General features: G+C 41.5%; 1 protein-coding gene across 3 annotated transcripts; it reads right to left on the bottom strand.

The window, feature by feature from the left end:
- Nucleotides 1-41: 41 nt before the first annotated feature.
- Nucleotides 42-6,159, bottom strand: EIF4A2 (eukaryotic translation initiation factor 4A2). Of its 3 annotated transcripts, XR_014296750.1 has the most exons (12): nt 6,086-6,137; nt 5,225-5,273; nt 5,005-5,137; nt 4,573-4,712; nt 3,662-3,830; nt 3,450-3,559; nt 3,058-3,201; nt 2,600-2,737; nt 2,265-2,354; nt 1,966-2,045; nt 1,404-1,514; nt 547-685 (listed from the first exon to the last, which is right to left on the bottom strand). XR_014296750.1 is itself a non-coding variant. In XM_082654432.1 (11 exons), the coding sequence occupies exons 1-11, from the start codon at nt 6,112-6,114 to the stop codon at nt 541-543; spliced, it is 1,224 nt and encodes a 407-aa protein (XP_082510558.1). In that variant the 5' UTR covers nt 6,115-6,159; the 3' UTR covers nt 42-540. The 3 variants fall into 3 exon arrangements, 2 of the variants coding, with proteins under 2 accessions (XP_082510558.1, XP_082510557.1); XM_082654432.1 differs by lacking the exon at nt 1,404-1,514 and having other exon boundaries at nt 42-685; nt 5,225-5,270; nt 6,086-6,159; XM_082654431.1 differs by lacking the exon at nt 1,404-1,514 and having other exon boundaries at nt 42-685.
- Nucleotides 6,160-14,659: the final 8,500 nt, after the last annotated feature.

The raw sequence follows: 14,659 nt of genomic DNA, 5'->3' as shown, positions 1-14,659 counted from the left end.
GCTTGCTGGGGCTTAGCAACAGGGTCCAGTTCACACTTAGCACTAATTAAATACTTTATTGAATAAATATAATACCAAACAAAATGCATTCAAATGCTTTCTAAAAAAATCAATTTTAAGGGCCTTTCTATTCAGGCTAATGACAAACACAATAAAGGTAGATATGCTAGTTTAACATAATTGGCTGATTTTATACAGCACTTATATCTTTTAGTCCACAAGTATATTATTAAATGATAGAGAACATCTAATACAACCATTTCTACAGAACTAGGAAATAAATTTCTAAGAAAGAAAGATTTTACAGACCCCATCTTTTATACCCACCCCAACAGTCTAACTCTAAAGAGGATAAAGCCAACGACTTTCCTCACAAGAGCTCACGACTAATGTCGCTTTGCTATCAAAATCTGTATTTCTGATCCGTTATGAGCATTGAGACAAGACTCAAATATTCCCAAAGAAAGAAGCACAATGCACGTTGTGATCGCCTATTCAGCAACAGCGAGCACTGCATTCCAAACTATCTCATCCCAGGAATTAAATAAGGTCAGCCACATTCATTGGCATTTCCTCCACTGTAGTATTGTAGAAAGTCTCAATGTCACGAAGAATCCTCTTGTCTTCTTCAGTAACAAAGTTTATAGCCACACCTTTCCTCCCAAATCGACCCCCTCTGCCAATTCTGTGTAAGAAAAAGAAATCAGCAATTAGAATATACTACTTCACATGCTGCATGAACTACTGAACATGATGATCCACTTGTTAACCAGCAGCTGCTGTTTACTTATCAAGGTTATAGTTCGTGCTTCTAATTGGAGCACTAGCTGCTAATCAATATCTAGAGAAAAAAATCTTCCTTTGCAGTTAGTGCCAAAAGGATTCAAGGCTTGTCTGGCTGCAAAATGAGATTTTATCAAGTATCTTGAGCATTATTATTTTTTTTTTTTTTAAAGCAGATGACAGTATTGTGTTTGGGGTAGTGAATTTAAAGCCCATACCAAAGTGGGCCAGCCAAGAGCAGATGTCAGCCTGGGACAGATGTAAAACACCAGGGATAAAACAAAAAGAACAGTTATGTAATCCATTTCGACGCACTTCTGGAACTGTAAACTGCAAATACAAATGCTGCAAGGTTAACTATTGTCTAAAACTTACAACTTTTTCCAGTGGGAAAACAAATATTTGGTATGGTGACCCAAACTTATCACTGCTTTTTTGCTCAGTTTCACACGTTATAACTGAAATTACTCAAACGTGTTTACCTCCAAAAACAGCTTTCTAACCTTCCTGATAGAAACCAGACAATACAAACCACCTAATAAGCTAGTATACAAAATGCCTTGGCTGGAGCATCTTAAAATATCAAATAATCATGACAAAAGAAAAACAAATATAAATACCGACTCGCTCTTTATTCAAACAGTGTGCTGTTTCGCTTATGATTCCACGTCCTAAATTACGTCAACGCCGTTTCTGAGCGCCATCTCGTCATCAACTGCTGCTATCGACCCCTGTATTTTTTAAAAAGTCTTTTTTTACATCATATAACAAAGTACAATTCAATTTACTTAGGGATAAAGCCACTATAACTAAACCAGGGACTGCTCAAATTGCTACCAGATGACACCAAGAAAATCCCAACTATAGAGGAATCACCAAGAAAGCGCATGGACACGGACACGAGCATCACTAAAAAATACAGCTCAAAAATAAGCTAAGACCAACCGATCTAAAACAACCTTATCTGTATGTACAGAGTCCACAATTTGGGCAACATTCACAACTGTTTTCCCACTGTGTATGACCAATCTTCCCAAGTACAATTTTAATTACACCCTACCAAGTTACTATGTCATATTACTCAATTCCCTGATTTGAGGTTACCTTTCAGACAAATCAGTCAGTAGAAAAGCAAAATATGAATTTTACCAGTACAGTAAAGTCAAGATGCCATCTACTTACCTGTGAATATAGTTTTCACGATTGGTAGGTAGATCATAGTTTATAACCAATGACACTTGTTGCACATCAATCCCACGAGCCTGAAATACAATGACGATGTTCAAATTCTAATTGAAATACTAGACACCTATGTAATGTAGGCCACAAAATAGTAATGAACTATACTAAGTGGTATAGCTCACTGTGGAGTGTGGTCTTTTCTTTATTCTCCCAAATAGCCTAGAATTGGTAAAGGTTATTAAAAAACCTTCCCCCCAAACAAACTTTTGGTGAATTAAAAAGAGCAGTGAAAGACTTACCAACAAGTCAGTAGTGATCAGAACACGGCTTGACCCTGATCGGAATTCCCTCATGATAACATCTCTTTCCTTCTGGTCCATGTCACCATGCTGCAAAGGAACAAACCTATTAATTCAAGAATCACCAATCAAATCAACATTTAACCTTATCAACATGTATGAGACCAAGCGTCCCTGGCTGCTACAGGGGTACAGCAGACAGGTATAGTTAAGAAACAACTTTATTTTGAGCAGGGGGAACGACAACACAGCACTTAGCAGCTATATTGTAGTCTAAATCCTGCTTTAATGAAGGTAGACTTAAGTTACCATTACTACGTTAGAATACCTCTTACCAGAGCAGAAACTGTGAAATCCCTGGCATGCATTTTCTCAGTGAGCCAGTCCACCTTACGCCTTGTATTGAGAAAAATAACAGCCTGTGTAATCGTCAATGTCTCATACAAGTCACAAAGTGTATCCAACTTCCATTCCTACAGTATTTCAAAGAGAAAGTTAACAGTAATTAACATGATTGTTTCCAACTTACATTCATTAGAAACTCATTATTAGATTGGTCTAAAGACATATTGCACCAAATCTTAAGACAAAGGACATTGGACATTAAGAAAGAGGTCCACCCCAGTCTTTTACAACCTAGTGCAGTTACTCTTCTTCTTGTGTGTACTCTGCTAGCATTATTACAAAAACCAAGATGTGATCCTAGTTTCTGTAATTTTAGCACAGTGCTTATTCAAGAAGGTAAAAAAAAAAACCTGGCTACATTTTTATGTTTGACAATTAGACAAATTACCTCTCTTTCAACATTAATATAAAACTGTTTAATTCCTTCAAGGGTCAATTCTTCCTTTTTCACCAGAATTCGAATGGGATCTCTCATGAATTTTTTGGTCACTTCCAACACATCCGTTGGCATTGTGGCAGAAAGCAACACCACCTTAAAAAAAAAATTCATTATGCTGTCACACGTCACACAAGTAGTTAGCACAACTTGGCACAATACTCGACGTAAAAAAATCTTTGAGACCAAGCATCTCTGTCTGAGCATGGAATTGTGAGAGTCATGCATCAGTTGCTTTTGCTTTCAGGGGGAATGACAACAGAACACTTCAGTTATGTTGTAATAATACCTGCATTAAACCTAACCTCCAGCTATTTTAAGAGTGGGAGTGAAATAAAGCTCACCTGAATACTTGTATTTAATTTTTGGAAAATCTCATAGATTTGATCCTTAAACCCTCGGCTCAGCATTTCATCTGCTTCATCCAAAACAAACATTTTGATCCATTTTGGAGCTGTTTAAAATAAAGTCATACTATCATCTCTAGGTTTTCAGGCATGCTATTTACTTTATTTATAATAGTAAAACCAAACTATATTCGACAAGCAATACTTACAAAGGTATCTTCTGTTTAACATATCAAACACTCGCCCTGGTGTACCAACAACAATATGTGGTGCTTCAGCCTGAAGTTTTTGCATTTCATTTCGAACATTGGTTCCACCAATGCAGGCATGACAAGTTGCTCCCATATAGTCTCCAAGTGCCAGAATTACCTTTTGGATCTGAAAGCCAAAAGCCTGATTATTATCCAGCAGAATTACTAGTTCTGTGACTTAACTTCCAAAGCATAATGGCAAATATCTGGTCTACAAACAGCTTTAATGCATGCAGAGCACTTAACTACTTCCGAGCTTAAAATGCAGACCAATCTAAATGCCTCAAGATAAACTTCCCTGAAAACATCTTGTGCCTTGTCAAACTTGAGATCCTGTTGCCCCAGGTACCAGCTACGTAACTAAAAACATTTCCTACTGTTATTCTTCATTGTGTATTAAAGTGTAAACCATGGTAAAACAATAATTTTTCCCGTAGCACTGCGACGTAATCTTGGCTTTAATAAACCCTACAGATGTATTAGCAAGGTTTTACCTCAAACCAATATGGCAGTGAGCTCTGAAAACACAGCATGCAACAGATACATCACAAACTACTAAGACAGTCAAATAACATGTCACTGTAGTTTTCATGTTGCACAACTGCATTCAAACTTTAAAATGAGAACAGGTCTAGTCCACCCTGAACAAAAACTTGTTTCTCAATCTGTTACACAACCCTGCAAAAACCATACCTGCACACCCAGTTCCCGTTTGACTGTTTAGCTTTCAACAGAAACTCCCTGCATGCACACAGTTAAAAGGAGGGCTCTGTAGGACAAATTTATACTAAGCTTTAAATTCTTCACAATTGTGAAACCTGAAACCTGTACAACACGCAAGCAGTTTTTTTGAACTACACTATCAATACCTGTTGAGCCAGTTCTCTGGTGGGGGCCAATACTAGTGCTTGGGTCTCCTTGAACTCAATCTCCAACTGTTGCAGGATGGAAATAGCAAATGTGGCTGTCTTGCCAGTACCTGACTGAGCTTGAGCAATCACATCATACCCTAAAAAAAGTAGGATACACATTTACCGATCCCACATCAAACCGCCACTTCTAGTTTACACCACGTATTCCATTTGGAACACGAATTATGCCCAAATAATCAAGTGATCAGCAATGAGTATTCTCTTCATTTCAGGTCAGTCCCGAAAGATGATTGCCATCATTTCACTTTAAGGAATACAAATAGGTGCTAGTCCCCCAGAAGATAATTTTCCCATATTAAAGAGAAAAAGGTGCAGGTCCTAGGCAGAACAGGGAATTCATTTTTAAGAAGCGCCAACGAGTTCTTTTACCTTTAATACACGGGATAATAGCTCTCTGCTGAATAGCTGATGGCTTCTCAAAACCATAAGCATAGATGCCTCGAAGAAGAGACTCCTTTAAATTCATATCATCAAAGTTATCAACAATCTCATTCCAGTTACTCTGAAAAGTTAAAAAAAAAAAAAAAAGGAATAAACGGATGAACAAACTCACCTTTCCAATGTTCCAAATTCCACACCCATTTCTTACCTCGATGACACCATCGGGCTCCATTCCCTCGGGGCCGCCATGTTCTCTGCTGACAAAAATACTGCTGTTAGGAGAACGTCCCTTCCCCAAACCCCTGCAACTGCACACTGAGGGGAAGAGAAGCCCTTTCTCATCCGGTCGCTCTCCCCCGCACGTGTACACTTCCCAAACGAGCAAAGGCAGCTGGTGCCGCAGGGCACTCGATGTACTGCGCGGCCGCTCAAAGGTTAGGAACCGGGGACGCCCGGAAAGGCCCCACGGACGCCGGCCCTTCCCCCCAGGCCTGAGCGCCAGGCGCTCCCCTCTCGGCAGTGCACCGTCTCGCGAGAGCTCCACGCGCCGAGCTCCGCCCCTAACAATGCGCAAGCCGTAGTGATTGACGCAGGCCTAGGCCCGGCGAGGCCTTGCCAACGGCTCGCCGGGGCCCCTTTGCCGGCCCGGCCCCATCCGGCCTCCGGCCGCCGCTGCCGTCCTGCCCCCACCCAACCTACTGCCTAGCGCTCCCAAACCGCGCCGCTGGCCGCGAATAGAGCTTTAGACAGCCCAGTTACACCGTACCGACTGCGGACTGCGCCACGGCTGCCAATAAATGCCGGGCTCCGTATGGGCAGGGGAAACGGCCGCGATTTCAAGGCGTCTTCGGGAAAACACACTCTTTCACCACCTCGTTTTCTTACCCGTCTCCCCACAATCCGGGCCCTACCTATCATGGAAGCTTCTCGACAAAACACAGGAGTACTGTACCCCAAAGCCACGCCTATGAACCCGGGGTTCCCTGCCTCCTCTCCATCTATTACAACCTCCTCCAGCGCTTTAGGACCTGTGCCACAGAGCACCACCACCACCGAGGAAGCGGCATACCTGTTATAATCCGCGGAGCTACCAGACATGATCCGAGGAACCACTCAGTGCCTGACTGGAAAGGCAGAAGGGCCGCACCGCCCGTTTTTTATAGGCTCGCGGCCGGGACCCGTTTTCTGCGGAGGAATTTTCCCGTCGTTCTTCGACCAGCCACAAAATTGTGATCCTGGGGTGCTTATCTCAGAAAATATCCTAAGCAAATCGGTGGGAAAACCCAAATTTAGTTATTTGCCGATCTTACGGCGTTGCTGAACATCCCAAGACCCTGGCGGGCGATGTTGGGACTCTTTGGTCTGCGGCGGAAGAATATTGCAGCAAGCAGTAGAAGACCCGCTTTCCCCGCCCGCCCTGCTCCTACGGGGTTTCCGCGTCCCCGAAGCAGAGGCGGCCGGGCCGCCGGGCTGGACCGGGAGGCGGAAGGCTGGGGCGCGCCGGATGGTTGGCAGCTCCGACTTTCCCGCCGGACAGTGGGACCAGGCTCGCCGATTCCGCAGTGCTCGGTGCCGGAGGGGCAGGCACGTCCATACTCTGCACTGGAGGGGAATCGGGCTGTTCCGCTCGTTCCCACCGCTACTTAACTTGACGGTAAAGAGCCGCCTGGCCTTTGGCCCGAGCGTTTAACATCCTTCAGACCTTGACAGTGAAACTCCTGCTACGGAAAATGTCGGCTGCCTAGCAAGCCCCAGAAGATCCGGTTTACCGTCCAGCGTGCAGGGCGAGAAGAAATATGTAGTGTCCTCTGCAGATGTCTCTGGAGCAGCCAACTCCATTCTTCTCATGTTGCCTCTGCTCTTCTCTCGCTCTCTTTTTAAAATAATGCTTATAATTTTAACAGGTGTGCGAAATGCCTGATAAAATCACTGTAAACTTTTGCTTATGTAGGGGTGATGTTCCTTGTAACTCAGGAATTTAAATGGATGCTTCCGGCCTGTACAGCTCCATGCTGCTTTGGGACTACACAGGTTTTGGTTATGGTCTTTTTTTTTTTTTTAAGGCTTTTTGCGCTTTAATTGTTTATACGTAATGAATGTTGATTTAGTGAAATTGAGAGCAATACAACCCTTGCTGCTTAAATAAACTGCATGATTTGTAAAGATCCAGAGGTTTTCAACTGTAGCCCTAACCCAGGCTCGTTAATAAAAACCAAAAATAGTATTTTTAGTCATTTAACTTTAAAATACAGTCCTACCCACCCTGCAAGATAACACAAATACTCAAGAAAACATTTTCTCATTAATTCAGAAGGCCAACCTAAAGTCTGATAACGGGGGAAAAAATGACTTAATTTTCTATATTTGTGTATTCAACATGATACCTGGTTGTAAATACATTTTTTTCCAAAAATCATTTATCTGAAAATTATCATGCTAGGAACTGTGACAAAAACTAATACCAAGATGACAAAGTGTACTTGACCCTCAGTCTAGTGATGATGCTCCCTATCCACCCTCTGTAATGGTCAAATCCAGATTTGAGGTGATGCCAGACATTTTCTGAGAATGGAGGTCAGAAATCCTTGTTGGCTCATCCAAAACCTACTAAAAATCTCCTGGGATCCAGGAAACTAAAGAAAATACTAAATGAGAAAAATGGCGAACAATTTAGTCTCACTTGAGTCTACAGGGTGAAATCAATCAACACCACCTAATTGTTGAGTGTTTTCTTTAGGTTTAGCACTACTGTTACATGCTGTGGAGGATTTCCAGAGTCCCTTAACAGGAAATAATCAAGGGCTAAACTCTGGTTTAAGTCACAATTGCTCAAGGGGTTTCAAGGTAAGAAAGTTTCCTAATCCAAAATTCAGCAAAAATCCAGACCCACATTGCCAGCAACTCTACCATGTATTTCTAATAAATGCTGTGCTTGCCACATTCTCAAGTGCTTACTAAATAGCATTAGTAAGTAAAAAATAAGATAAAGATCCAAACAAAACATACACATTAACAAAGTTTTGCATATCAACACAGAGTATACTGTGAAACTTTTCCACTTACCTGAGATCTAAAATTGGATGGCTATCTCTAAGTCAACTACAATGCTTCTTTGCTAACCTGGAACATGTGAGGCCATTTATATGGCAAGTGATGCTAAAACTCAGCTTCTTTCCCTGTGTGACCACCTAGTTTAGTCTTACTCTCCAGTAGCCTCCGCTGACAATTGTAAAGCCCTCTAGCGATTGTAAGCCAACCTATTTGGGGGGAACATTATTCTGCCTGCCGCAGCAACCAACTTTGTTGAATAGTGTATAAAATAAGAACCAAGAAGAGACAGTAAAGGCATTGTTAGCGTAGAGTTGATCCAGAATAGCTTCTAGGAAGTTGTGAATTTTAATCCACAAATGGCAAAATGATGTTTTTGCTTCTTTTATTCTTAGGTCAAACAAACTGATGAGGAAAAGAATTTTTTCACTGCTGGCGGTAATTCCTTAGACATATAGTAAGCCCTTAAATGTTTTTGAATGAATGAGTGAATAATTAGAAGAATAAATAGTAGAACTACAAAGATGAAGGGATATTATCTATTTCCTACAATGAGTTGTACTGTTGATATGCTGTTTTAATTTCTTTTAAAGAGTAGAACTACTCCTGCTATTCATATTCAAAAAAGGACACATCCTGATGGCCCCTTCAGCTTATGTGACCATTTTTATCCCCTGAACTTGTAGGCCTGCATTTACTTACTGAAATGGTGACGATTTACATAAAGGTACTTTTAAGAAGAAGCTGTTTTAAACTGTCTGGACTGTAAAACAAAATGAGTTCTACTTGCAAGTTTTTATGTTTTTTGTTGCACAAACAATCCTTTAAGAACAATACAGGGCATTTTAAAAATAAAATTTCTCCTAACCCTACTACATTAAGGAAAAAAGCTCAGCATTTTCCTCCTCTTCACTGCTCCGTCAGTTGCTTTGGTATTGTTACTTCTGCTGATGCCGTCTGTGAATTTTGTATGGTGAATTTGCCCCCATTTGAAAGTGGGCCTGGAGCATAGGCTGGGTGGTGGTGGTCCTTAGGTCCACTCCTTGCATCTGAAACGGGTGCAGTAGACGTAGAAGTGAAGTGGCAGTTTATAGACCTCATTTCCTTGGAATAAATCCAGCCATTCTTCAACTATTCAGGCTTCCTGATTTTTGCCATACTTGAGTACCACCTGAATTATTTACCTAATTTTTAAGTCAATTTGCATTTACTTCGCTTGAGTGAAATCATCGGTTTAATTTCTTGTATTTTCTAATACTGATTAAAGTAATTACCAAAAAAAATCAACATAAATACTGTGTGTCAATATAGCTCATCTGAACGTTTCTGTTTGGGATACACTGTTTCAGACGGATTGCAGGCCTACTAAATCTGTACTCGTTAGCCAGACCAGGGCAGAGGCAAGTGAGATCTTGGTTTCCAGTTCTGAATTCTGAATGATAGGCCAACTAAAGTCTGAAAGTAACCGACTAAATATTGTCAGTTGTTTCTGATGAAAACTTTTTTTTAATTATATTAATAGGACTTCGAAAAAATAAAGGGGGCGGGCACTCTGTCATCTTCCTGACTCCCGTAGAAAGGCTGAGGTGATGCGTAACTAGCTGGTATTCCCTGAGACTGTCTCTGGGAAGGCCTTCGCCTCTGAAAAGAGAAGACGGTCAAGGCATAGTGCCCCTTTGCTTGCTAGAGGCTTCTATTTTTATTTTCCTTTAAAATTCCTTTGAAAAGTAACTTTAAAATTTTATACTCACAATTGACCCAAATAAAAGAAATTATATGGGCTATAATGGCATTTTTTGGCGGGGGGTGGTGGTCAAGAAACCTATTATATTAAATGCTTGAAATTTTCAAAGTATTAGGCTGGTCATTATCCTCCACAGTAAGCTCAGAAGTCAAGAGCCAGGAATATGTACACTCTGGTGATATCAGGAATAAGCAGCCCAGCCCAGTGGAGGAGAAGTCTTATTTAATCACAATTTGTAAGGCTCTGTCTCTTGCGATGTTCAGTAGAAACACCGAAAATTTTCCTGAGATGTCCACTGCTACTAGCTGTTTTCCCTGAGCTGATCATTCATGTTTAAACTCCCTTCTACTGCAAAGCAAATATAACTTTGCAGTGTTTCTTTAATCTGCAGAATGAGTTTGCAGTAGAAAATGTAATTTGTTCACTTAAATTGTAGTTGACTTAATAGCTTTGACTTTATATGACCTATCTTTCTCTATAAGCTGATGTCTGTTAGTTGATGAAAAAACCCCAGACCCTGTGTTTAGCTGCCTTTCTGCTGGCTCTGCAAGTAAAAAAACAAAAACACAAAAGATGATTCTAATAGATTTAACTCTAAGCACACCTCAAAACTTGGTTCCTGGACAAGGTGGTGCTGTGGTAGAGTCAGCTGGCAAACTCCTTCCAGCAGGCAAGGAGACGCTTGGGACTGAACTCCCTGGCTTGCCAAGGAGGGGAAAGGCAGAAGACCCTTTGGGACCTTGAATGGGAAGCTTCTTATTTTTCCTGCTCTCTCTAATTTGAAATAAGCTGTTCAATCTGTTAGACTCAACTTGAAGTAGACAAAGAAAGGAAAATCTATCAAACGAACTAAATGAAGTTCTGAGGCTAAAAAGTAGAGTCGGAGTGCATTTCTATATGAGTTTAGATTAATCAGCCAGCTCAAAGGCTGTCTGATAAGATAGCCGATACTTGTGGACAGTGGGAATCACTGAGGGGATAGACTCTCAACAGAAAACAGATTGAGGAATAGGTACTAAATTTTCCTTTGGGGCACCTATTTTCCAGTTTGGGTTGCCCTCCTTCTTTGCAGTGACCCTGGTTCCTAGAGGTAAAAAACTGTGGAGGGATTAAACAGAGATTTGTACAGAGTGTGCAGAGATTGTATAGAGATTAAATGATTTACTTCAAAACGCTTGCGTTTGAATGCATTCCTTGAGAGAACTGTGATGAGAATTCCCCCTGGGCTAACTAGTGTGAACTGAGATTTCAAAGCTTCCCAGGCAACTCTGAATAGTTTGTGGATCTAGGTGGATTGTTAGGTTCCTAAGAGTATCAGTGGCCCTGCCTTTGCTCCATCCCACCCTCCTCCTTCAAATGGGGACCTTTGTCCCTATGTATTAAAGTCTTGATTTTGGTTAAAGTTAGAAGGTTGATATTTAACCTCTGCCGTCTCTTGAAAGCTCACCAAAATAATAGTAAAAAGTCTTGCTGAAAAGACTTAAACACTCAAGAAAATTGGAAAAGAGACAACAGCTCACAAAACTTGAATTGGAAAGCAAATGAGAAAATGATGAGAAAATTAGCAGATGGGAGAAAGCCCTAAATTCAGAGTGTGGAAAGCTGATAAGCAACCTCATTTGTATTGCAGAACAACCAAAAGACTCAGAAATTGGTAGGACCATGTTTTTTTGGATATAGGGATGTGAGATTAAAACATGAACACTGGTTGAAAGTCTGTTGAAAAAGCAGCTAGAAACGGCCAGAGCAGAGAGGAGCAAACAGTCTGCTGAATTCCAGCATGCCAGAGTAAGTGCCTGTGCTGCCGAACCCAGGTTCATGTGCGCAATGCACAGTGAAGCCGCACAAACGGAAACATCGGGCTTTGGAGCAGAGAAAGGTTTACTGCAAGGGCCAAGCAAGGAGTACAGGCAGTGGCCCATGCTCAAAAGACCCTGGACACCAGCTCTTTGCTGACCCTGGATTAGAACCCTGTGGCTGCAGAGAAAATAGACATTTTTATCAGGAATTAAAATAGACACTTCAGGCTGAAATCATTGGCAACCCCCCAGGAAGTAAAGGAGGAAAAATAAACCCAGGGATCAGAAAAGCCAACAGGCCAGTTAATTAAACCTTAGAGTGACCAGGAAATCGGGAGTTTCCTACAAGAATGGGAATTCCTTGAATGTGAAGTGGTGAGAAGACTCATGTACAGCCAAAAGCAATTGCCCAGGGTCGCAAGCACAGGGGCATAAAGAAGAGTGGCAACAATGTCTCCAAATGCTTATAAATTTGCATGACTTATGCTCCGCTATTCATGAGGCCAACCAGAGGTCAAGGAGCAAGCCCTGGCCTTGTCCTTATGGAGAGGCCCCTTCACAGGATCCTGGGATACAGATGGTTGGACAATGTCTTCTCAGGTCCTCCCTGTGCACATGTGGCCAGCCTCCCACCTCCTGAATACCAGTCCCAGGCCTGTGCCAGTCATATTCCCTTTGGGGAGCTGCTGTGCCCACCGCCCCAACATGTGATCTACATGAAGGATCCTCAGGTACCTGGATGGGAGCCCTGGAACAGGAATTCTCCAAGGTCAAGTACATTTCTGTTCCTTGCCTTTTTCCCAGCCTCCAGCTGCAGTCAACCTCCTCTGACTCTGATTCAGATCCTGAACTCAAAGGAAGTTAGAACCTGGATCCCAATTCTGTCTGAAAGACAGTGCAATAGTGCAATTCTATACACTCACAACTCCTTCCTTTCCCAGCCCAGTGCAATGAGAATAAATGTGAAATTAAATGAGAAAAAAAGAAAAAGCAGACTTCAGGAATTCCTCCCCTACTCCATGTAGTTAGGCAACTTTCTCTCCTTTACTCTGGCTAGTCTAGAAGTTTACTCTCCAAAGATAGTATTGATAAAATAGTAGATCTCTGGATTGAAGGCCCTCATGAAGGTATACTTGAAATTTGGTGGTCAATGTAGAGAACTGTGGTTTTACCATCTCATACTATTATTGGGGAAGGGCCATGTTCCCACTCAAAGGTCTACCTACTACTCCATAAAGAGGTTTTCCTTTTGTGGCATGCGGGATCTTAGTTCCCTGACCAGGGATCGAACACATGCCCCTGCATTGGGAGCATGGAGTCTTAAACAGTGGACCGCCAGGAAGTCCCCATAAAGAGGTTTTGCTATGCCACAGTGATTTACTTTTCTATTTGCTGCTACATCGCCAGACCTGGTCAAGGCCTACCACAGGCATATACTGAACAACATATCTGTTATTTTTGGCGCCAGATGGAGAGTTCTGTTTGGGCTTTATTAAATTTGACATTAAGCAGAGATATTGAGTAGGCCATTGTATAAATGAGTCTGGGGACCTGAAGCAGGGGGGCAGGGGTAGGAGAAAAAGTCAGGTCATCAGGTCCTAAGATCTCAATTTGGGAGTCGTGGCATATGAATATTTAAAATCATTGTACTGAATAATATCACCCATGGAATAAGTGCAGAATTATAAGAGACTGGGTGGAAGACTGAGTCCAGAGGCACTCAACATCTGAAGGTCAGCAAAGGAGAGAGACCACAAAAAAGTCTGAGGAGAGGCCACTGAAGTACAAGAAATAAGAGGAAGGTCTGACAAACCAAGAGAATAAAGGGTTTCAAGGAAGGCATGCTCAACTGTTCAAATGCTAACAAAGGACTGAGTATCTGACTACTAAGAATTTACCACTGCGTTTGCAAGATGAATGTTATTGGTAAGGTTGACTGGACCAGTTTCACTGGTGGGGATAAAAGCCTGATTTGTGTGGATTAAAGAGAAAATAGGAAATTAAGTTCCATGTGTAGTGGACTGATATGATCTGAAAATCTACCTGTAATAACTCTCAGATGTGCTAGATGAATTACAACAAAATTTATTTTAAATTCATAGCTGAACTTGCAAGGCAAAAGGGATATTGCAGATACACAAAGTGAAGATGTAAATGAACACAGGACCAGGATGCATGCAAGCTGACTCCATGGCTACCTAAGGGTCTAACCTAGGGGCTTCCCTTTTGAAAAATCACCTTTTTATTTTGGAATAATTTTAGGTTTGCAGAAAAGTTGTAAAGATAGTACACAGAGTTCCTCCATATACCCCTTACCCAGTTTCCCCCATTGTTAACATCTTAGAGTCCAGTTTCTCATAGAGGTTTGGAGATTGAATTTCTTTTACCAGTGAAGTCCCCCAACCCCAAGGTGGGAATTTAATATAAAAATGTGTCCAAGTCCAAGTGACATCCCAAGACTCTTGTCGGAAGTCAACAGAGAATGGATCTGCCAGGACTCTTCTTCACCCAGGGCACAATGGGTTCTCTCAGGAAAAAGAAAGCCCTGCTACAGATCATACGTTTTGATCATAATCGAAACATACGTGGAAACAACTCACCCTGTTAAGAGTCAGCACTTACAACAAGCAGTAGGACTCAGTGGCCATGAACTTCTGGTATTAGAAAGACTATCTGAAAGAGAACACAAAATAGAACAATTTAAAATGACTAAGACATTGAATAACTGAATACCTAAGAAAAAGATAAAACACCATAAAAGAATAATCTGGAAGGGGGATGGATGGGTGGGTGAACAGAGCACCTCTTCTTCTCCAGTCTCCGCCTCTCTCCCTTCCCTTGTCCTCTCCTTTTTCTCCTCCCCTTTCTTCTTTTTAACCACCATAAATGTGGGAGAAGAGCCCAAAATCCTATTCTAGCTTGCTAAAGAAAATTCACAAGTATTTATATCTTTCAGAAGAAAAATAGACAATAATTTAATTATTACCAGACCAGTAACTTACTGAGAATGACAACCAGAAAGAAATCAAACTTTAGATGATAAAGGTGATGA

This window comes from Grampus griseus (genome assembly GCF_964374135.1).
Source record: "Grampus griseus genome assembly, chromosome: 5".
Classification (NCBI taxonomy): Eukaryota; Metazoa; Chordata; class Mammalia; order Artiodactyla; family Delphinidae; genus Grampus; species Grampus griseus.
The sequence above is the reverse complement of the archived record's forward strand: the minus strand, read 5'-3'. Positions and strand labels throughout refer to the sequence as shown.

Excerpts from the sequence above, each read along its gene's own strand:
- EIF4A2 (XM_082654431.1), bottom strand. The coding sequence starts at position 6,114 with ATGTCTGGTAGCTCCGCGGATTATAACAG. Across the intron at positions 2,355-2,599 it reads ATTTCACAGTTTCTGCTCTG|CATGGTGACATGGACCAGAA; the intron begins GTAAGAGGTATT and ends GTTCCTTTGCAG. Across the intron at positions 686-1,965 it reads CGTGAAAACTATATTCACAG|AATTGGCAGAGGGGGTCGAT; the intron begins GTAAGTAGATGG and ends TTTCTTACACAG.